Source organism: Camelus bactrianus, chromosome 7 (assembly GCF_048773025.1).
Source record: "Camelus bactrianus isolate YW-2024 breed Bactrian camel chromosome 7, ASM4877302v1, whole genome shotgun sequence".
Classification (NCBI taxonomy): domain Eukaryota; kingdom Metazoa; phylum Chordata; class Mammalia; order Artiodactyla; family Camelidae; genus Camelus; species Camelus bactrianus.
Window position 1 is genome coordinate 55,555,052 of NC_133545.1, and position 22,461 is coordinate 55,577,512.

A 22,461-nucleotide genomic window follows, 5' to 3' on the forward strand; every position below is an offset into this window, starting at 1 on the left:
ATACTCAAGTTCAAAATCTCATCCTGTATTTTAAAGGTAGAATACTTAATAAGGAATGAAAGTCAATACAATAAAATGCACAACGTTATCTGATGAGAGGCTAATGCCAGAATAACAATTACACCACAGTTAGCTGCTGAGATCAGTTTTAAGGAGAGTCTTTGTAAAAATAATAAATGTCTGTAAATGTTCATAATCAAAAAAATTCTGGTGACCTTCCTTCTGAGAGAGTTTACTTAAAAACTACTTTGTATTATTTCATTACATTATTTTTTTGGTTTTGAGTGGCAATTTTTAAAGCCTTTATCTTTTGCTTTAGTTTGATATGCACACGTAAAAATAAATAACATCCCAAAGATACAACTTTATAACTGTATATTGATGATACTCTTAGTTTTACTACTAGAAAGTAATCTTGCTTTTCCTATTTATTCCTTATTTAGGGAAGTTCAGCCAATTTGGAGATTAAATCTGCTTTCTCCATTGCTTATTTTAAAAGTTCAACAATATATAAGTGTATTGAGGAAACGGGTTTCGCCATTCATCCTGTGCCTTTGGCTCCCTCTCTCTGGGCTTGAACCACTTCAGCAGTTTGGGTGTTTGCCCTGCAGACATCTTTTTATGACATACGTTACTTTTTCTTCCTCTCCTCTCCTCCCTGGTCCTGTCTTTTCCTTTTCCCCCCACTCCTTCCATCACGACAACACCGCGGTCATGTCCCTACAAACACATCTCCCTCTATCCTTGCAGCTTGGCCTGGAGAAGAACTGGCAGATGAACGCGTCCTGCATGGTGGAATGTCCCGTGAACTGTCAGCTTTCTGACTGGTCTCCTTGGTCACAGTGTTCTCAAACATGTGGCCTCACAGGTTTGTTTGTACCGTAATTAGCACTAGACTAACAATCAAGGAATAGGAAATAAAATGTCCCTCTTGCTTTAAGTCCGATCTTCAGAAAGGTTGAATTAGGGTGTCTCTCTTTCCAAAATACCTAAATGTTACTTGTTCCTGAGATCTTCTCAGGAGAAACATCTATGGTGCCTTCTCCCATTAAGATATGTGCTTACACTAAGGTTGCATCGCTTTGTATCTCTCAAAGGAAAAATGATCCGAAGACGAACAGTGACCCAGCCCTTCCAAGGTGATGGCAGACCATGCCCTGCCCTGATGGAACAGTCCAAGCCATGCCCAGTGAAGCCCTGTTACCAGTGGCAATATGGCCAGTGGTCTCCATGCCAAGTGCAGGTATCAGATCTTAGGAGGTTGCATGGAAGTGTGTATTCTTTATCTGCAGAGACTTGGTTTCAGAAATATTTTTCAGAGCTTATAGATGGCCTGTTTCCCTTAACGATCTTAGGTACCTTGCCATTTCATAACTTTCATTAGTTTTGATAACAAGCACTCCCTGTCCTATGTTTTTAAAATCATTTGGAGACTGATTCATTTTAATGAAAATTTATTTGCCTGTCTTTGGCTCAAAAACAAATAAATTGCTCCCTGTATGCTTTATAGCTAGTGCCCTCTCGGGCTTCTTCCCTCGGGTTTCAGATGCTCCTGTAACTACTCATAAATCAAAATCAGTGGTGCAGAGATGACTGTAAGCGATGAGCTCACTAATGAATTATTTTTCTTTTCCTAATTAGTTATTTCTTCCTCCATTTCAGGATGCCCAGTGTGGCGAAGGGACCAGAACAAGGAACATTTCTTGTGTAGTGAGTGATGGGTCGGCTGATGATTTCAGCAAAGTGGTGGATGAAGAATTCTGTACTGACATTGAACCCATTATAGATGGTAATAAAAAAATGGTTCTTGAAGAAACCTGCACCCAGCCTTGCCCAGGTAAGAACAGCAAAACAGAATTCATACCTTGGTCTTTTCTTACCAGGACCAGGATGGAGAAGGGGTTGCATATGTAAGTCTGAGCTAAAGGATGTCAACAATGGTCTCATTCAGTAGTATCTGTGCCAACAGCTAGTCCCAGTAGTGTGGATGAAGGGGACACTGTCTCGTTACTGCCAGGTCAGGCTCAAGTCCTCATCTCCCACGTGGCCTCTGTTGACACCTACCCTGCTAAAGTTTTAACTTCTACAACAGGGAGAGCATGAAAGAAAAGTTGAGGAAAAAAAGGATAGAACACACATCCTTTTAGGATTTCCAGAAGCAGAGGATAAGAGAGAGGCAGTGTTTATGCACGGAGTGGCTAAAGAAAGATTCAAGTCATAACAGAAGCTTCCTCTGGGTCCTGGATAGAGTCAACAGCAAATTCACACCTAGATAGACTACAGTGAAAATGTAGACAAATAAAAGAATTTGTAAAGCATTCAGAAAGAAAACAGCAGATTATCTGCAACTGAAGATAATCAATTAGAATCATAACACAAATCCTCTTGGTTCAAGTGAAAGCCAAAAGACAGCAGAATATATTCAGAATATAGTGGAAAATAATCAGTAACCTAAAATTCTGCCCCCTGCTAAATAGTCATTTAAGGAAAAAGGGAAGAAAATATTGAAGGAAATCATTCCAATTCAGCGTTTCACACAAGAGGTGCATGCAGTAAAATGTAGAAAGCACATGTTGTATAGAAGTAGCTTAGAAATACTTGGCAGACAGCAGTCTGCTAATGATAGGAATGTGGGCTTGACGTCAAGCATGAGCCAAGGCCTTGAGAAAGACGCAGGGGCACCAGTTTATTCACAGGCCAGCAACGAGCAAGACTGGAAGCGGATTGCCTATATTTAACCTCAAAGAGAAAGGTTTTTATTCTCCCAGTTTGTTTATAATTGTGATTAAAAAATTATCTCTGAGAAATGTGTTATTTCAAGTAAGAGCCCCCCAAAATAAAATAAGGATTTGGCTAACCTTACTAGGTATGAAACAGGCTTTCTATATAAAAAGGACATTATCTAAGAAAAATCTAAAGATAAATAACATATTATTAAAATTTTTTAATGGGACTAAGTCCCAAAAAGCTAACAGTAAGGGTTGTTCATTCTTTCACTCATCAATTTATTCATTTAGTAAGTAAATTATTTGAGGTGTAAATATGGTAGTTTCTGTAGTTTGATATTGAGACAACATGAATAAATGGAACAGAAAATAAAATAACGGCCCCCAGTGCTTTTCACTGTATGCTAGACTTTGAGGGCATTCCTCCCTCTGTGTATTCAACTGTAATAGTCTTTGTGTACATAGATATTTCCATCTACTTCACAGTAAGAAATATTTTGTTAAAACTAACTTTCTAGACCTAGGCAAAGTGTTGCTTCTATGACATTCCCACATGTTCTAAAAATAACCTTTTCCTGATCCAGCAGTTCTGTTCCACTTCCTGTCCCCTCCCTCCAGACTGGCCTGATTTCAGTCCAGAGCTCCTGCACAATCTGATAATAAAGTCATTTTACTTTACTGCAGACCAAGGTTGGGGCTGCGGCAGCAGGTGAGGGCTCTGGATGGGGCCAAGGACTGAATCTTCAGGCTTTGATTGCTGAATGTCCACACAGTTGACCAAAGGTGACCAAAGCTAAAAGGTGGAAGGCCTACCTGTTCCTACACACAGCCCCAGTGCCACATTAGGGTCACACTGTGACACCCATGGCTTTGAGTGGACCTGTCCCTTGCCAGGCACTGATGTCACTGTGCTTTGCTGTGGAGCCTCTGTGCTTGTTCTCAGTCTACTTCCTGCACCACAATCACCATGCATTTGAGTGTGACTTATCGAGGGTCACTGTAGGCCAGGCCTGGGCTCAAGGCTGGACATACAGTGGAAGAGAAACATAGCCTGTCCTCGGAGAGGATAGTTGCTCTTCTAATAGGGACGCAAATAATCCTAAGATTGAAATCTGTGGTAAGTGATGTGAAAAAAAAATTCTAAGATCCCATAGTAGCATAGAATAGGGCAAACACACCATTTTAATCAAAGCAATTACAAATCCAGGGGGAGGCTGCTCTTCTGTTATAAATTACAGCCTATTCATTTCATTTCCTCTCTTGCTAATCTTCCCTAGTGATGGGTTTTGAAAGCTAGCGATATGTGAGCTAATAAGCTTTAAACAGTAGAATACTGAACTAGGAAATGCATTTCAGACACTTAATTGTCATTTCTTTGACAGGCATAGTGTCGTTTTATTATTACACTGGTTTCTATGGTCAAAATATGAAGGTATATTTAGTACAAGTCAATGCCTCACACTCATTTGCTGTTATTAAATCTTTGAAGCCTGACATGGATTATTTTGCAGTGGTAATTATATAATTCACAGACTACCATTAGAAGACTTACTGACTTTTGTGGCAAAATACACTATGTCAAGTGACGTAAGCATAGGGATAAAACCTATTAGTAAAAACGTATGTTTTATTTCCATGTAGTTTGCAGTCCCTGAGGTGAAGGAGTTTGACAGGAGTTTCTCTATTTTATATTTAATAGTTTCTCCTACATAATTAAAAAATGAGTAACCCAAAAGTAGTACTTCCTAAGAGAAATAAATATTTCTAAAACTTTCTTAGACTACTTAATTCTTACTCGCTTCTTTTTCCTTAGCACTTCCAAAATTTACTAGAATTTCCTTCGCTTTTAGATGATGTTAGACACAGTATTAAGGACATATAATTAAGTTCTACAAAAACCACTCCACTTTAGTATTATACACCTATCTGTTAGTCAGTAATTCATATCTTTCCAGGATTTCTTAATCCTGGCAGAAGTTTTTTCATTAATCAGCTCTCCAGGCAACTTGGCTCATGTTGGACATCTTCAGCATAATATAAGGCAAAATAAATTATTCATGTGATATGGCTGGAATAATTAAAGTGATAAGGACCCCTTATGGATTTGTGTTTATCGAAATTCACTGTATTCTCTGAACAGTATCCCCAAGCAGTCAGTCCTGAAGAATGAATAAGTGTATGGGAAAGGTATTTCATTAAATCTTCCCTGTTCTCAAAATGATTGAAGATGAACACACGACATACTACAGCCCAGCAATTCCACTTCTAGTTCTATACCCCAAAGAAATGCGTTTGTAAGTTCACCAAATGACTCATACTAAAACGTTCACAACAGCAGTATTCACAACAGGAAAAAAACTTAACAAATCTCCAGCTGCCCACCAGTAGTAGAGTGGGTATCTAAATTGTGGCACATTCATACCATGAAGTACAGCAGTGAAAGTGAACAGACTAGAGCTACAGAAATCCATCATGGATCTCACAAACATCAATGAGGGAAAGAAACCAAACATGAGAAAGTTCCCGTGGTACTATTCCGTATGTAACAAGAGGATGGTTTCTGAAATTTTTCAGAATGCCATTGCTTGATGTGGATGTCGGTTACATGAGCATTTAATCAGATTGTGAAAATTCAGTTATCTGTGCATTTGTGATACGTAATCATTTTGCATGTATATTACTCTTCAATAAATAATTGAAAAAAGCCAGGGGTGGGGGGAGTTTGAAGATGTGGATCAGAGGAAATGGTGTGCGTGAGTGCCCCGACTGCAGCTGCCCGGAGGAGCTGTCTTACCTCTACACCTTTGGGAAGAAACAGGAATCAAGCATGAATACCAGCTTTCTCAGCCTTGGACTTCAAGCTCTTCTGAAATTTTGAACACCTAGAAGACAAGTTTAATGTATACTTAAATTTTCTTTAAATAGTACCAAGTGCTTAATGATAACAATGACAAGAGTGGTAGTAGGTTTTAAGCAAGTATTTGTTGTCTCAAGAAAAGGGGAATCATGATGGACAAGCTTAACTATAGTTATATTTGATATCATCAAGCAACACAGTCTACACCCAGTTAGTCACTCAGAAAATAACATTAATACAAATTTATAAAAATACACACAAGCTTGCAAATATTAAATATTTATGTAATCTTACCAATATCATGTATACCTAAAAATACTGCTCAGTGGGGTTAAACATAAAACGGGTATCTGGTGGTTATTCTTTCTGGGTGTGGGTATAAACTACAAACCTGTGTTTTGCAGGTGACTGTTATTTGAAGGACTGGTCTTCGTGGAGCCTGTGTCAGCTGACCTGTGTGAACGGGGAGGACCTAGGCTTCGGTGGGATACAGGTCCGTTCCAGAGCGGTGATTATCCAAGAACTAGAAAATCAACATCTCTGCCCAGAGCAGATGTTAGAAACAAAATCATGTGATGGTGAGTGCTACTGTTCATAAAATCTGTTTATTTTAGGTTTGTGTTGATAAGCAAAAGCGTAAGATACACAGTTTTCTGTTAAATAAGCAAGTCTGCTAAGAGCTCACTCAAGGCTGAGGAGTGAGTTACAGGGATGATTCTGAATTCTAAAGATTTAGAGGGGAAAAAGTCTAGCCACCCTTTGTAAGTTAGAGATGAAATATCATAAAAAAGTTTCCCAGTTTTATGAGCTAAAGGAGGCCGAGATCAGTAGACGCATATTGTTCACACACCTATAGCAGTCCTGATCCTGTATGAAGCTAGCAATATCCTCAATTTATTTAAATCAAAAGAAAGAATTAAATTACAAAGCAAAAGCAAAATGAGATATTTCAGTATATTCTCAGAAACTGGTAAGTCAAAGTACTGGTAAAGATTAGTCTAAATTTGATATATAAACATGTACTTTCATATATGCTGTATCTCTCTATAAGTCTGTGTACACACATATACATCTACCCAGTATAAACAATACCACAGAGCATTAAAATGTCATACGTAGTCTGGGAACACAGAGAAATCTAAATGAACACAAAAGAACTGTTATCTAGTGGAGAATGTCAGGCTCAACAGACAACCCTCTCATCCCTGCTTGCATTCTGGAGCAATTAAAGAGTATGACATTAGCAGGGAGGAGCCAGAATATTACCTGTATTACTGAGAAGTTGAAGGAAGTTTGGAATGTTGGAGAACAGTGCCTAGAAAGACAGCCCAACGGGCTAGATGACTTAACCCAAGAATTAAAGAATTACCCATCCTATTAGTTGAATCTTCCCAAATTTACCAACCAGGTAAAGCATTGCATATTCCTGGGACAGGGTAGGTAAAGGAGAGCAAGGTCAGGAGTTACAATAAATGAAATAATTCCCAAAGGAAAAAAGAATTGTTTACCCCAAATGACAATGAAATAAAATGAGGAATCACAAATACCACGGCTGGAAAGAAATCCCCCCGGCCCCCTGCACACACACAAGTGAAAACTGAAAACTCCATCTCTAGAGCATGACTTACCAATGCGGGTGCAGCACAGGAGTACTTGAAGGGAATTTAAAGCCTCACGTGCTTAGATAGGAGAGAGAGAAGTTTAATATGAGCTAGATTTTCAACTCAATTTTTTTTAAAAAAGGAAAAAGGAAATAGAGTAAAGTAATTACAAATTTAATGAGATAGAAAACAAAGAAAGAAGATAATCAGCAAACCAATAATTTGCTTTTTGACCAAACAAAATAGAGTACCTCATGGCAAAATCAACGAAGGAAAAAAAGGGCAAAATTATTAAGACTACAAATAAAAATAGTATTTAAGAAATATAATTCTATGAATAAATTTTGCTAATAAATGTAAAAACATGATGACAATTTAGAATGTTATTATAATTTGTCAAGATTAATAGAGATGCTAAATCATAGATTCTATCCCTCTTAAAAACACACATCCATCAAATACGTAGTCCCACATGCACACATACTAAAAATCTAAATGGCTTTAATTGAGTTTTAGTAAAATTTAAAGAAACAGACAACTCCCATTTTCATGAAATCTTAAAGTTGGGTGGGAAAAAAAGATGAGGAGCATCTCCCCAACTTGACACCAAAATCCCCAACAAAAATAGAAAACAATGAAAATACTTTTAAATTAAAATTTAAATCTTCAATGCAGTAAAATAGATCATAAACAAGGTTACTGGATACGCCACAGATCTTAAAAATTATTTGTGAAGTCATTTTTAAGGGATTAGTGTCTAGAACAACTATCCTAAAACTTCTCAGCCTTCTAAAACAATTTCATACCTGTAAAATTGTTGAGGACCCCAAACTGCTTTTCTTTGGGAGTTACATATATATCAAAATTTATTGTATTAAAAATGACAAGTGAAGTTGTAAAACATTTGTTAATTTAAAGCAATCATACATCAATTTTATGTTACCATAGATATTTCCTGTAAAGTAACTAGCTTCCAAAACAAGAAGAAAATTAACGACATGCATGGTCCTGTTTTACACTCTTTCAAATCTCTGTAACATCTGGCTTAATGAGAGACCACTGAATTCACTTATCTGCTTCTGCACTCACTCTACTGCAGTCTTAGTTTAGTTTATGTATATGAAGAAAATTCAACCTTACTCACCCAGATGTATAGTTAAAAGGGGGAGGTCCTCACACACACCTCATACACCGAAAGAATGTCAGTCTCCCCTGGTCCTTGGGCCATAGTTTGAGAATTGTTATTCTAGAATGAAAAATTCCCACAATTCAGTAAGAAAGGGATAGATTTCAGAAGAAAAAAGGGATGGGGGAGCCAAAAGATAAACATAAGCAATTCACAAGAGGAAATCTAAATGCCCCAAATGTTTTTCTTACTGTTTAATTGCTTTGGTAATCAATTAAAAGTTAAAATGATGAGATAGTGTTCCCCACCCACAAGACTGACAAAAAAAATTTTTAATCTGGAACTGATTGTGAGGGTTTAGAGCAGTGGTGACTCTTACTGCTAGTGGGTATGTAAATTGGCACCTTTTAAAGAAAAAAAACAATGAGCTGTATTTAGTAAAGTCGTAGCAATCCCTCCAGTGATACCCAGACATTTCCCTTTAGGTATTTACTTAAAGAAGCATCAGGAGGCTTGCGTAAGGCTGACCACTGGGGCACTGTTGTAATAGCAAAAATTGAAAACAACCAAAAAGTTCACCCATAGAGGAAATAGGTAAATAAACTGTAGTAGTTAGTAGCATGGAATTCTATATAGCAGTTAAAATAAATTGACTATGTCTGCATTGAGAATCCCATAGAAATACTTCATCTGTAGCATTGGCTAGTGTCAGAATGATCTATGTATCATCTGTGTCAGTATGATACTTTTGAAATTTTAAGACTGCCTGAAAATAATGCTATAAATCATTTATGGATTATATGTATTTATATTAAAATAGAAAACATGTCACAGAAATGCATGTGTCTGCTTCAGAAACAGTGGGTATTGCTGGACAGTCATGGAGGGAGATCAGATCAGGAAAGAATATAAGACAGAGTTTGTTACTTTTTATTCATCCACAAGCAAAAGAAAACTAAAGCAAATAGGACTAAATGGTAATATTTAGTGGGTAATTGAATATTTTTTAGTTTTTTTTTTTTAATAGTTCAGTTATCCTCCATTCTTGTCTGTACATTCAACATGCCATACTTTAAATAAAACATTAAATTAAAAACCAAGCTCACATCAGATAGTGTGACAGCAGACATGGAAAATTTGATGGATTTAGGTATGGATCTAGAATTTTGTAACACAGCAACTTCAGCACAGTAACTTGACATTTGAATTATTCAAAATGGACTTCTTACCACTTTTCAGTTATTTATAATAAATATTTTATTAATACTCTATCTCCATGATTGTCCTGCTGGACTGCATAATGCCTCTGTTAATATCTGCTGTGTCCCTGCAGATGGGCAGTGTTATGAGTATAAATGGATGGCTAGTGCTTGGAAGGGCTCTTCCCGAACAGTCTGGTGTCAAAGGTCAGATGGAGTAAATGTAACAGGTAAACCTCATTTCTCCGTTCTTTGAAAATCCTCCTATAATGCATATGTAATTGGTTAAAGAGAATAATTAAGAAATCAAAGATATTCTTTCAACATTCCACACATGATTGGATTCAGGAAGCCTGAGCTGTGTACCTAGTGACCAATGAAAAATTATTTTTTTAATATTTCAATTAAACTCTCCCTCACCAAGCCATTTTAGACATTGCTGCTAGATTTAATTAAAATACTGTCTAACTCTAAATGATTATTTTAAGTAAATAATTCTCAGATTATTTTTTCTAGAAATTTTATGTATTAATAACTCACTACATGCTAAAAAAGTCAGTTTTGTCGACTGTATGTTTCTGTGCCTTAAAGGCAATATACATGCAGACCAGATATTACCAAGACAATGTGATTATACAAATCCAAGTGTTTTGCTTGAATTCAGAAATCTAGGACTTCTAATTTTTTATTAAGTAATAGAGAAGACCTATTGGTAAAACTCAAGCTCAGAGCATCCGGTAGCTACTGTCAGCCTGCTCCGTCCCCACTCAAAAATCATCACCCATTGAAAGAAGTAATCCAAATGAAGAACTTTTCTAAAATTTCCTTTGATCCAAATATACCCCCCCCCAGAGAACTACTCTAATCTGCAGTTACTAAAAGTCCTTATCTAAGTCCCCATAAATGGCAGGGTCCCAAAGACCCTTTGAAAAGGTCCAGAGACAGAAAGAACCACCCTGCAAATTTCCTACAAGGAAACCAATGTCAGAACCACAACCTCACCCTCAAGCACATGGACCCAGAGATCTAATGTCTCAAACAATTCATCGTTCTAGACCTAATCCTCAAGAAGCTCCAGAGCCCAGTAGCAGCTTGTTAACTGTTAGGGGGACCTGCTGCCTTGCTGCCACTGTTTTGACCCTCTGGCAGGGAAACAAAGTCTTATGCATTTGGGTGCCCCTGGGTGATGTCCATTTATAAATTTAGCTGTACTATCTACAGTAAGATGACAGGAGCAGGATCGATATACTTTTTGGAAAGCATCAGTTTTTATATTGGATTTTAAATCACCTAATTACTCATTTCCTCCCTAGGAAAGCTAGAGCAGGATGTCAAACTGTATTCTTGTGAAGATTTTATACATGAAAATTCTGTGTTAAGAAACACTTGATAATAGCAACTCCTGGTGGACACGTATGTACCAAAGACAAGACACCTACCAGGAGACTGTTTGCTCTTTCACAGTGTTATTTTCTGGGAGAAAAACCTGTTCCGCCACCACTCTCAGAGGCACAGGAGGGGAAGGAGCCCTGGGAAGGGAAGCACAGGCTTTCTGAACCTAAAGGCATCACAGAGGTGGTCCACTTGGTGCAAATGTTGAAAACGAATGTCTACATTCTCCTTTAAACTGTCACAGAGAGTTTTATAACTTCCCCAAAAGGTCCTGCTAGTTTCCAGTTATGTGTTGTGTTTTTTTTTCAAATATGGATGCAAATATTTGCACTTTCTTCTACATGTTTTTCACACTGAAGTTGGGGCTCTTCCCCAGTGCAAAGGTAAGTCAGATTTTAAAAGACTTCCTGTAGAAATCATGTTTTCAATTTCTTTTCCCTAAAGTATCCTGTGTGTTTATTCCCTTCTAATGCCAAAAATAATATAGTGTGTAAATGATTGGTCATAAACTCTATATACATTTTTCTTCCATCTTTTAGGAGAGATGGGATTCTTTATAAGAAATAGACAAGCATGTAAAGTATGTTACCTACCTTAATCGATTGCTTTAATTTTATGAATAGTTGTCCTTACAAGAAACTCAAGATGTTTTTCTTTGTCTTCATCTGTTTAACGATGATAACTTCAATTTGGCCATTTAACTGCAACTGCCTTGCGATGACTAACTGCTTTTGCATAACAATTTTTCTGTGAATAGTTTTAGAATATTGAGATTAGGCAAAGAATTAACAATAGGCACGTTTGATTAAATTCCAGAGGATCATCAATTCCATAAGTAAACGAAAAATTTTGCTTTGCTCAAATTCTGTTAAACTGAACAAGTATAGTTTGAAACTTTGAGTTTCTTCCATGCCACCAATGTTGTTTCTTTATGACATCTATTCTCATCTTGAAACTTCATTATAATGACTTAGGCATACCTGGTACTGTACTAGGAAAGAAAAGGGCTAAATAGAGAGCTACAATGTCAATTTAAAACAATAATGCAAACACACCACTTAGTAGCTACATTTGTTTTCCTTTCCTACACCCCCAAAATATCCTGAATTAGTAGGAATGGTGATTCTCTTAGAAAGAAATATGCATTATAAAAAATACATCTACATGTTATCACATAAAGAGATTTTTTTATCTTAATATGAAAACTATTTATTTGAATAACCAAGAAAGAATTTTAACTTTAAAAGATAATTAAATCTGCTTTTTGATGCTAGGCTTAGCCTTAGGTACAATGGCAGGAATAGCTTATGTGCAGTTCGTATTTCCAAAGTAGCAACTATAAAGTCACCCATTCAGCAAGTGCTTATCAACCACCTGCTGAGCGGCAGGTACTGTGCTGTCTCCTCTGAATCAGAAGGCCCTCAAGTTCCTAAATAAAGTGGTCAAGGTTAACCAAATATTTCACGTTCAGTCACCCTCAGAAAAATCTATAGGATTCCCAAGGTGCTTCAGGATTCAAAGACAAGTCTATAACAATGACCTACTTTTCTCACTGCAAGAGATGCTACTTGTCAAAATATGATTTTCTGTTCTGCAGGGGGCTGCTTGGTGGTGCGCCAGCCTGATGCTGACAGGTCTTGTAACCCACCGTGTAGTCAACCCTACTCGTACTGCAGCGAGGTATGTGTGAATTCATGAGGGTAGACAAGCCAGCTTCATCGTCTGTCACCCTGCTCACTGCCTCTGATACAATCCATCCCTCCCACCCCCCAAAAAAGCATGTCTTGAGGCATAAAAATTCTATTTGGGGACCTCTACTTTTATCAATATAAACAATTCTGAATGCACTTGATTCTACTGTTAGAGTAAGTTTGTATAAAGTACAAAAAGTGTGTTCTTTTTTTTTTTATGTAGTTCTGACAAATTTCATGAAGTAAATTCCCAGAAACAGACTTCTTTAAAGCCTGCACTTCAGCCGGGTCTGTTATGTTTTCAAAGATCACCTTGCATGTACGTCTTGTTCTCCTGCAGACGAGGACGTGCAGTTGTGAAGAAGGGTACACTGAAGTCATGTCTTCCAATGGTACACTTGAGCAGTGCACGCTTATCCCCGTGGTGGTGATGCCCACTGTGGAGGACAAAAGAGGAGATGTGAAAACCAGTCGGGCAGTACATCCAACCCAGCCCTCCAGTAACCCAGCAGGACGGGGAAGGACCTGGTTTCTGCAGCCATTTGGGCCAGGTGAAGTGACTGGACAGTGTTGATGTAGAATTCTTGAGCTGTATATTTAACCAATGCCAAATGGTTAAACAATGAGCAAGCATTTTCATATGAGATCATTATTTCATCTGTACTCACTTATTTTGATACTGCCATATAGTCTTACCACTTTTTACTATTATGAAAAAAGCACTCATGCCTAAAATTCAGAGATATGAAATTACTTTCTTCTCAGAAAAATTTTAGGATTGATTATTATTTCAATTTCAGTCCCAAATTTACAAGTAGAATTATTTTCACATTGAACAAAAAAGTTTGACAATGAAAATATCATTTAGGAAGCAAGCTCATTATCATTCAGGATTAGGAGAAAACTATAAAGACATTCAACAATTGTCCCTTTGACTACAGAGTGTTAATAATTTGAACCTTAAATAGGACAGTCGGTAATGCAGTGCTGTACCAGGGGACACTTGTCAGCCAGTCCAGTTTTTGTCGCCCTTAAGCGTTGGCACACTCAAATACTCAGAATCTATACTGGCCCCAGATACACGGGGCAGGGGTGGAGCCTTCCTGTCTAGACTGACCAGACTCTTGTCATATTAAGCAGACAGCTCTTAATGTATCTGGTAATGGACTTGGAAGTCCATACAGGCAAAAGCTTGGCGGCTGATGAAATGCCATCCCTGCTCTGCACACTTTCTCTCTTCAGTTGATACAGCTGTATGTTCATCTGTAGAACTAAGCTGGTGCTTTAAAAGGTGCTAAGATCATGCCACTTCTTCTCACACCCTGCAGGGACTACTAGATCATGTCCAAAGGAAGTCTCAGGAGGCAGGATATAGCTCAAGTGGTAGAGCACATCCTTGGCATGCACGAGGTCCTCGGTACCTCTTCTAAAAACAAATAAACCTAATTACCTCCCCCACAAAAAATCTAAAAGAATAGTCAAAGGAAGTTCCCAGGCATCAGCTGCTTCCTAACTCCAGTAGAAGCATGAGGACGGAAGGAAGCGATCTGCACAGCTAGCACATCCCTATTATTAATGCATTAAGTCAAAATATTTTCTCTTATTGGTAAATCAATATTGGGATTTTTTAAGTATTTACAATATTGGGATGATTCACATTTAACCACACCATCCCTGCCTTCATTAGGTTTTGAGCTGAAAATAAATTTTGCAAAGCTGACTTGTCTGTGTAAGCAGGGGAAACTCTTCTCTCTGTCCAAGATAGCAGACCAGCAAATGGTCATTTGCAGTCTTGACCAAGAATCCAAGCAGATCTCACATCAAAACTGATTTTTATAGAGAGAATATTATTATTGTCATTTAAAATTTAATATCATTTTCCTAAAGTGAACATTTTAATACATTAAAAAAGTACATTCTAAAAATGTACAATTAGACCTTGCTCTTGCTTTATGAAAAACCCAAAAATACTTGTTAAATTTCTGTCAGGACCAATAAACCCAACAGTAGAACTGCTCTTTTGATTGTGAACCTAGACTCAATATTTTAAAATCTTTAGAATTGGAAAAAAAAAAAGGAGGGGGGTATTTAGAATATTAACTTGGTTTATTTCCAGCAAATGAAACCCTAAGTTGATCCAGCTCTAGGAGAAAAAAAAATTCACAGTACTGATTTACCTTCCAAATATTGGATAAACTCTAGTCTCTGTGGGGTCAATCTGCTCAATACATAATTTTAATGCTAAAATCCTCTGGTCAGCTATGTGAGTACAACAGAAAATAGATGTTGGTGTGAGGATCAAATTAAGTTAGGCAAAGGCATTAATAATATCATCCATTTGAAGTTTTTTTCAGAATATAAAACTGTGAAGTTCAAAGAGAATGAAATCAGAAAACCTAGTTTAATAAAGTCCTTAGTCATAAAACTGGAGAAAGAAAAAATAAAGACTTGTCTGATTCCATATAATAGAAAAGGTAGAAAACAGTTATTTAGAGATGCTTTTATATGTTAATCAGACTTGGTTATTTTTTACAAATAATACTGTCAAATCAATTTTAAAGAACTCTCTAAGTGTAAACTAGATAAAGGATTACTAGTAGTTCCAAAATGTAAATATATTAACTTTCAATCCAGCTGGGGAAAAAAATGTCTAAATAACAAAAGTTTACATTCAGACACCTGTCTGCATCAACTCGAAGTTGTAGGACTTTCTCGAAATTGCATTATTTTTTCTTCTTTTCTCTCAATTGTCATTCTCAAGATAGAATGAAAATCAGAAGGAAATAAATGTTTATATAGCATTACACATATATTGAGTTTGCAGTAAAATTCAGGTAAGCAGCAATAGAAATTTAGATGTACTAACTTGAAATCTGAACTAAAACTGAAACATTATTTACTGCTTTTCAATTTTCATTGATAATTCATCTTTAATGAAGGAACATCTAACTCCTAATAGCAGCTTTGCATTAATCATTAACTGTGCCGAAGCAGGAATTCATTTTGAGTTTTGAAAGGACTTAGTCATATGTGACTGGTCATTGGTCATAGTTAAAGACTGTCATATATATACCAGACTAATGTCAATTAATGACTAATATCCATTCTTCTTAGATGGGAGACTAAAGACCTGGGTTTACGGTGTAGCAGCTGGGGCATTTGTGTTACTCATCTTCATTGTCTCCATGATTTATCTAGCTTGGTGAGTGTTTAAATATTTCAAAATCTAAGGGGATGTATAATCATCTTTTTATTTCAGAGAAAATACTTCCAATTGGCCATAACCAAAAACAGCAATCTAACATCTCAAATAAGTATTCCATGTTTATTTAGCATTGGTCTGAATTTCTGAATAAACATGGTTTTAGCCTTAGATGGTCTTAACAACTATCAAGTCTGAGCCATTTAATTTCTGAAGATGAGCCAGAGCTGCCCCAGGTCATCTTCTCAATTGTATTCTCCTTGGTTATAGAAGCAATTATTACTTTGTATACTTACGGTGAGCTGTGGATTTTTATATTGCATTACTCCTGAGGAAGATATAGTGGTAAACCTCAATCTTATTCAACTATCTTTTAACACATGTATTAATTATAAATTACATTATTTATGAAGGTTTACAGACAAATATAAATGATTATACTGTACCATTATTTCCATTGTTAGTACTAGAGGAATTCCATTTAACTCATTTATCTTTTACAGGGTAATAAAATTCTTGAAGGGTTCTGTTTCAGGTTTATTCAAAGCATAAAACTGAGAGCTTCAAAGATACTAGAAAACCAAATTTTAAAGTTGAATTTCGGCAGTGTAGGCAATTAAGCAATTTAGGTTTATCAATGTTCAATTTTTTCATTTAAAACAATAAAAATTACAATCGAAGGTTGATTTTCCTTCTCCCAATTTTTTTTTTTAACAGCAAAAAGCCAAAGAAACCCCAAAGAAGGCAAAACAACCGACTGAAACCTTTAACCTTAGCCTATGATGGAGATGCAGATATGTAAACTGTTAACTTACCCCACAACAACAGGTTTCAGCTTTCTGCCTTTGCTGTAGATACCCAGAGGCCAAAAAGCTATTCAAACCGTGGGGATTAAAATGCATTTTAACTTTTTAAAAGATCATCATAAAGAAAAGAGTGAAAATCACAGTGCCATTGAAGATATCAAGACAGTACCACTTACAAAGAAACCATCAGCCCTGAGAATTCTAGGAGATTTAGTTCAATACATGCTGCATTCTGAGAGTTTTATGAGATCTTTTCTGAAATCTACCAACTGACAGTTCACCTTCGTCTCTAAAATACGGTGGTCGAATTGGCCAGGTAGGATGCCTGATGCAAGCCTCTGTCTGCAGTGTTAACCCATAGTAAGATTTTCGCATGAAGAGTCTATACCAAGATCTCTACACTACTATAGCCAGATATAACAACATATATACTCAATTGAATGATACACATTATTATGTCAGATCATATACTTGTTAATAAGCAATTTTAATGGTGAATAAAGATAAGCTCTAAACTGAGCAGAAAACCCACTGAATAAATTCAGCATCTTGGTGGTAGTTTCACTGACCTGCATTTCAGAGGCAAAGACCCTTTTATAAGACTTAATTCTTGTCTCTCTCCGAAGTATGAATGCTGGACATGTACTAGTATCTTAGAAGAGTCCTCAAGTTCAGTATTTTATAGTGGTTATTGTCTGGAAAATTAATTTGCTTGTATTAATACGTTTCTACTTTCCCTAATTTTCAAACTGGTTGCCTGCATCTTTTTTGCTACATGGAAGGCACATTTTTGCACTATATTAGTGCAGCATGATGGGCACTTAACCAGTATTGCCATAGAAACTGCCTCTTTTCATATGGGATGAAGACATCTGTGCTCAGAGTGTCATGGAGACATGTACAAGTTCTTGTGTCCTGAAGAGAGTCGAGTTCATTTGGGATGGCGACAGGACAGAGTTAACTATGACATCTGCTGTCCACACCCTTCCTCATTGCTGCAGTAACTGTGAAATCAACAATATGGCGGTAATTTAAGTGTTTAAGTCCCGAACTCATTTACTCTCCAAGGTGGATCCCACTATTTGGTTTTTAATTGTACTCTGAAGGGTGTTGATGACTGGAATTTTATATTTGTTAGCTTTGTTAAAAAAAGAAAAGAAAAGAAAAAAAGGAGCTGGTTGTCTTTTTAATTTTGAGCAGATGGAGAAAATAATGTATTGATGATTTTTGTAACTAAAAGAAATCAAAATTGTGTGTTGATTTTTCCTTCTCCCCGCTTTGTTTTTCTAGTTTCAGATCAAATCTATTTCAAAATCCATAGTTCTGTCTTTCTCACTAGTGAAATTTGAAGCAAGCCTTTTTAATGCATGATTTCAAAACTAGAATTTTAAAAAGAGAAGAATCACTATTTTGTCCAGGGCTTCATTAAATATCTAGACCAAGGGTGGCACACTTTCTCTGTAAAGGGTCAGATGGTCAATATTTTCAGCCAGGTCTGTGTTGCAACTTTCTCTGCCACTGTGAGAACACCCCCTAGACAATACACAATACAGTATGTAGAAGAATGAGCATGGCTGTTTTCCAGTAAAACAAACAAAAAAAAAAGTCAGCAGACCTCATTAGCAAGTTGTGGTTTGCTGGTCGCTGGTCTAGAAGTTTTTTCAGTGCTGACTCTCCATGTGTCATCTTGAGTTTTCGTTCACTTACCCTCCAACTGCAATCAGTGTTTAATTTCAAAGATGAAAAACAGTCATTAAATTTACCACTGTATCGGAAGCAGCTTCATTTTTCACAGACATAGCCCTGGGAATGGCACAGTGAAATGGTATCTAACTTGGTCAACCTCTTTCACATGAAAAGAAAATTCAAAAGGTGCCATTAAAAAGCAATACCATTTTTCAGGCAACATTTCCTGCAACAACCTTTGGGAGCAGGGAGGACATTAGGTTTTCAGGTCTTTAAAAAATAGTATCACAAGGTGTTTTATCTTGTTGCTATAAAAGTGGTTTGTACTAGAAAGTATTTTACCTTTATACTAGAGTCTGAACTCCTCCTACTGTTCAGTAGAGTATCTGCAATGATTATAAAAAATGAGATGAGGATGTCAGTGTCCCCCAAATGAACAGATATCTGAATATTTCAGTATGCATTAAAGATGGCAAGCACTAATTCCTTATTCAATAGTCACTGTATTAAACTATGTATAAATAATTTCAAAGCAAACAGATTGTCAGCAACATGAAAATTGTACCTTAAAGGAAAAGCATAAAAACAAATTCCATTTCATCCGTCTTATTAATGAGGAGGACAAAAATAATACTGTCACCCTAAACCTGTGATTGTCAATATATATACTCAGGGGTCTTCCACATAATCCTCAAGTTGATCTCTGAATAAAATGAACTCCATTTGTCCAAAATGGTTGACAAAGAGTCTTTTGCAGTTACTTGAAGAACTCAGCTAATGTATGCCATGCCACAGCCACTACCCTTGAAATTGTTGACTGGAATAAAATATTGTTACTACTTCTATACTTTCGCTACTGTAAAATGTCATCAATTCCAAAGGCAACTCAGTATCATCTGACCTATATTGTTAGAATTAAATGAATTAATGGGTCAAAATTATAAAATATTAAGAAAATGCAAGATTTTTTTATTCATAAATTGATTACCTTTTACAACATTACATATATGGAGGAAATGAGGTTCAATGTGACCTGACACTAAGGAGCATATTGGAAGTTCATTAGGATAAATACACACTGGATGGCCTCTTGTTAGAAAGGTATAGGGAGGTGAAGGTAGCTAGCTGACTATTTTGGACAAATGAAGGTTCCTATATTCATGCTTATTATAACATGAAAATGGCCTTATTTTTGTTCCTGGCATGAGTCAATAACAAGTTAAATACTGGAATTTCATCAGAATCTTACTCCTCCTGTTCATTGTAAGAATTCGGGAGGGGAATGTAGCAGTAACTTGTCTGTTGACACTTTTGCCTTACCAAAATGGTCTGTGAGCTCACAAAGATTAAGAATTACTGTTCTCTAAATATGCAGGTCTGCTTGGTTTAAGAAGAAAAAAGAAATGAAAAATATTGACAATAGTTTTACACTGTTTGGTTGGACTGTTTCAATATAAACCATAAATAAGTGGCTAACTGATCTCTCCTCAAAGTGGTTGATTTGCTCGTTCATCAATACCCAGTCTAGGAAATTGACCATAATCCTTATTTCAAAGCTGTTCTGAGGACCCTACATTGTAGCTTAAAGCTAATTTGAAAAGCAGTGCATAAAAGCACGTTCTTAATTACTTATAATAAAGCACAAAGTACTTATAACAAGACAGAAACTATTACGTTATCCCATGTGAGACACTCTGCCAGGCACTGTAAAGTATGAGCAGTGGCTTTTGTTTCCATATGTATCTAAGACATTGAAAAGAAGAGAATGTTTAGTGATGACACACACGTAACTCTTCACTCTAGATTTGTTTTTCATCGTGGTTAGTATTTTTCCTTACATGATGTCCATGTCCCTGGCCACGCTGTTAGGCTTTGGCCACATCGTTCAGGCAGGTGGCAATTGTCATAGTGTCTTAAGCAGAACCCTCTTAAGTTCCTGGACATTTCAAGATAAAATCACTCATTTAAGACTTTACAGGAAGCACATAACACCTCTCATTTTTTTTAACTTCCTCTAACGCCCTATATATCCTTGCTCCTTGATGATGAATTTCTCTGCCTACTCTGCTCTCTTAACAACTAATCTTGTCTGCTTCCCCCAGAACCACCTACTAAGCATGCCTAAATTTTTAATAAGAAAAAGAGTTGAATACCTATATGTCCTTCCTACTGGAGTCAAAGTGTCACTTAGACAGTGAACATTTTTGATTTAAACAGAATGTACTGGTCAAAGACACAAGCCAAAAAGAAACGAAAGCTGTGGAAGACATGCCAAAAGGAAAAAAAAAAAAAAAAAAAAAGACGTCTTCCATAAAACTGTCGATTCGTACCTTAGATTTAGTCCTACCCAATACTCCGCCTCCACCTACCCCTCTCTTGCCTCTTTGTTCAGGTCCTGCCCTATCAAAGGGCAAGGGAGGCCTGCACCTTTGAAAACTTACAGAAAGGAGAGCCCGTTCTTAGGCTGAATCCGGGTTTGAATGGATTTACAAGAATCAGGCTTCCCAAATGACCGGGGGGTGGGGGTGGGGGGTGCGGGTATCTCACCATTTGTAAAAATAGTACCAAATTCAAATGTTTATTGTTGTTTCCCCTCTAAGCTCAAGGCTGTTGAAAGGATCATAGTCACTGAACAAAAATTGAGGATTCACTTCTGACAGTGAGCTTTCCTGGGTTTGGTTAAGATGTGGGAACTGCAACTTCTGCCAATCCCATCCTGCCTGGTCCTGCTCTCAGGTGGCCGGGACTGCAGAACAGGACTGGGAGTGTGTGAAACAAGTGTGGGCCCAGCAGACACGACTCTTTACAGAAAATATGTTGTGCAGTGTGGTAGGGTGATTCCCTATCGAGCAGGGACGCTGAAGGATGGCTCTGTCTACATTATTAAATGAGTAAAACGAATGCTACATGGATATAGTTGATTTGGTAGTTTTGTTTTTGTGCTTCTACCAAGCCAGATCTTAAAGCGGGCAGTTACATGAAGACTTCTAGTTCGTGAGAGTCATGTTTTGAGCGGTCAGAAATCTCTAGTCTATTCAGGGTATCATCGGTGTCAGTCTTACTGTTGCGTTTTGTAGGTGTTCCCCCCCCCCCCCCCCAGCAATAGTTCCTAGATTACCTACTTCAAACCCTCAATGAACTCTTCCCAACTGTTTTTCAGGACTCTATTTTTAAAAAGTAAACATTAAGATTTCCTTTCTGGTACTTTTTCCTGCCTGTTTCTAGCACAGAGATTTGAAGTGATCAGTACCTGTCATTGTAAAATATACCTTTATTAAGTTTGCAATATGTCTTTCTATAAATTATAATCCCCGAAATGTGTTTTTTTTGGTTAATTTAATTACCTGAATATTTATTTTGTTTAAATAAGGAGGCAGCTGTCTAAGTTTTTGTTAATATTACTTTGTAAATTGTATAATGTAATTTATTTTAAATTATGTACATTTCTTTTTTAATGCACAAAATGTCTATGTACAATTAACTACAGATTTGCAAATAATGTCACTAAGCTTTATTCAGTTCATACAGACGGCATGTGAAGATGTAATATGCTTTTCTACATTTTCATATGGGTTATTTGTAAATAACTACGTTGCTGACAAACATAAACACAGAAATCATTTTCATTCTACTCGTGTGTCTTTTTAATTTGCATCACTTGCTGCTCAAATGTGGGTTAAAAATTTTTTTTCAGTGAATAACCAGTTTTTTGTTTGTTTTTTTTTTTACTACTGTATTGCCCTTTCCTGGGTCTCTCTCTCTCTCTCTTTTTTAAACAGCTCCAATTTAGAAAGTTTGAGAAATGCAAACCTTTACTTTAAAAGTTTGCAGAGGCCACAGATTAATCATCACGGACAAAGAACCCCTTGGTTTCCAGTCAGTTACAAGAGAAGCAGCAGAGGATGGTAAGACGTCTAGAACAGGGTACAGCTCTCCCTGCCCCTCTGCCACAAGGCACGCCTCTCCCTGTCCCTTTCCCCTCTGTCTACCAGTAAAAGAGCAATCCTAGAAAACAAGACAGAAGCTCGCACAGTAACAAATTAAGATGCCCTTAATTCCCCAAATTAAGATTCACACATTAACAAATTCAGGAAAGGATGCACAAATTAGATCATTACTGCCAGGGTAGCTTGAGTTCACACATTTTCTAAAATAGCTGTTTGCTAAAATATAAC

The 22,461-nt window shown here is 36.8% G+C and overlaps 1 protein-coding gene and 1 long non-coding RNA gene across 8 annotated transcripts in view; one reads left to right on the forward strand and one right to left on the reverse strand.

The window, feature by feature from the left end:
- THSD7A (thrombospondin type 1 domain containing 7A) overlaps positions 1-21,917 on the forward strand; it is a 557,221-nt gene extending 535,304 nt beyond the window's left edge. For 4 of the 7 annotated variants that reach the window (XM_074367421.1, XM_074367425.1, XM_074367420.1 and 1 more), the window contains 9 exons: positions 751-868; positions 1,098-1,243; positions 1,663-1,837; positions 5,988-6,161; positions 9,644-9,739; positions 12,499-12,581; positions 12,933-13,143; positions 15,707-15,794; positions 16,512-21,917. In XM_074367421.1, coding sequence (XP_074223522.1) covers positions 751-868; positions 1,098-1,243; positions 1,663-1,837; positions 5,988-6,161; positions 9,644-9,739; positions 12,499-12,581; positions 12,933-13,143; positions 15,707-15,794; positions 16,512-16,596 — 1,176 coding nt within the window. In that variant the 3' untranslated portion in view covers positions 16,597-21,917. The remainder of the gene's footprint in view (positions 1-750; positions 869-1,097; positions 1,244-1,662; positions 1,838-5,987; positions 6,162-9,643; positions 9,740-12,498; positions 12,582-12,932; positions 13,144-15,706; positions 15,795-16,511) is intronic. The other 3 variants (XM_074367422.1, XM_074367426.1, XM_074367427.1) reach the window with 3 other exon arrangements.
- LOC141578163 (uncharacterized) lies at positions 2,060-11,853 on the reverse strand. Its single transcript, XR_012508188.1, has 5 exons — positions 11,495-11,853; positions 8,329-8,430; positions 7,212-7,262; positions 5,975-6,123; positions 2,060-5,608 (listed from the first exon to the last, which is right to left on the reverse strand). It is a non-coding gene; the product is annotated as an uncharacterized LOC141578163 (long non-coding RNA).
- Positions 21,918-22,461: the final 544 nt, after the last annotated feature.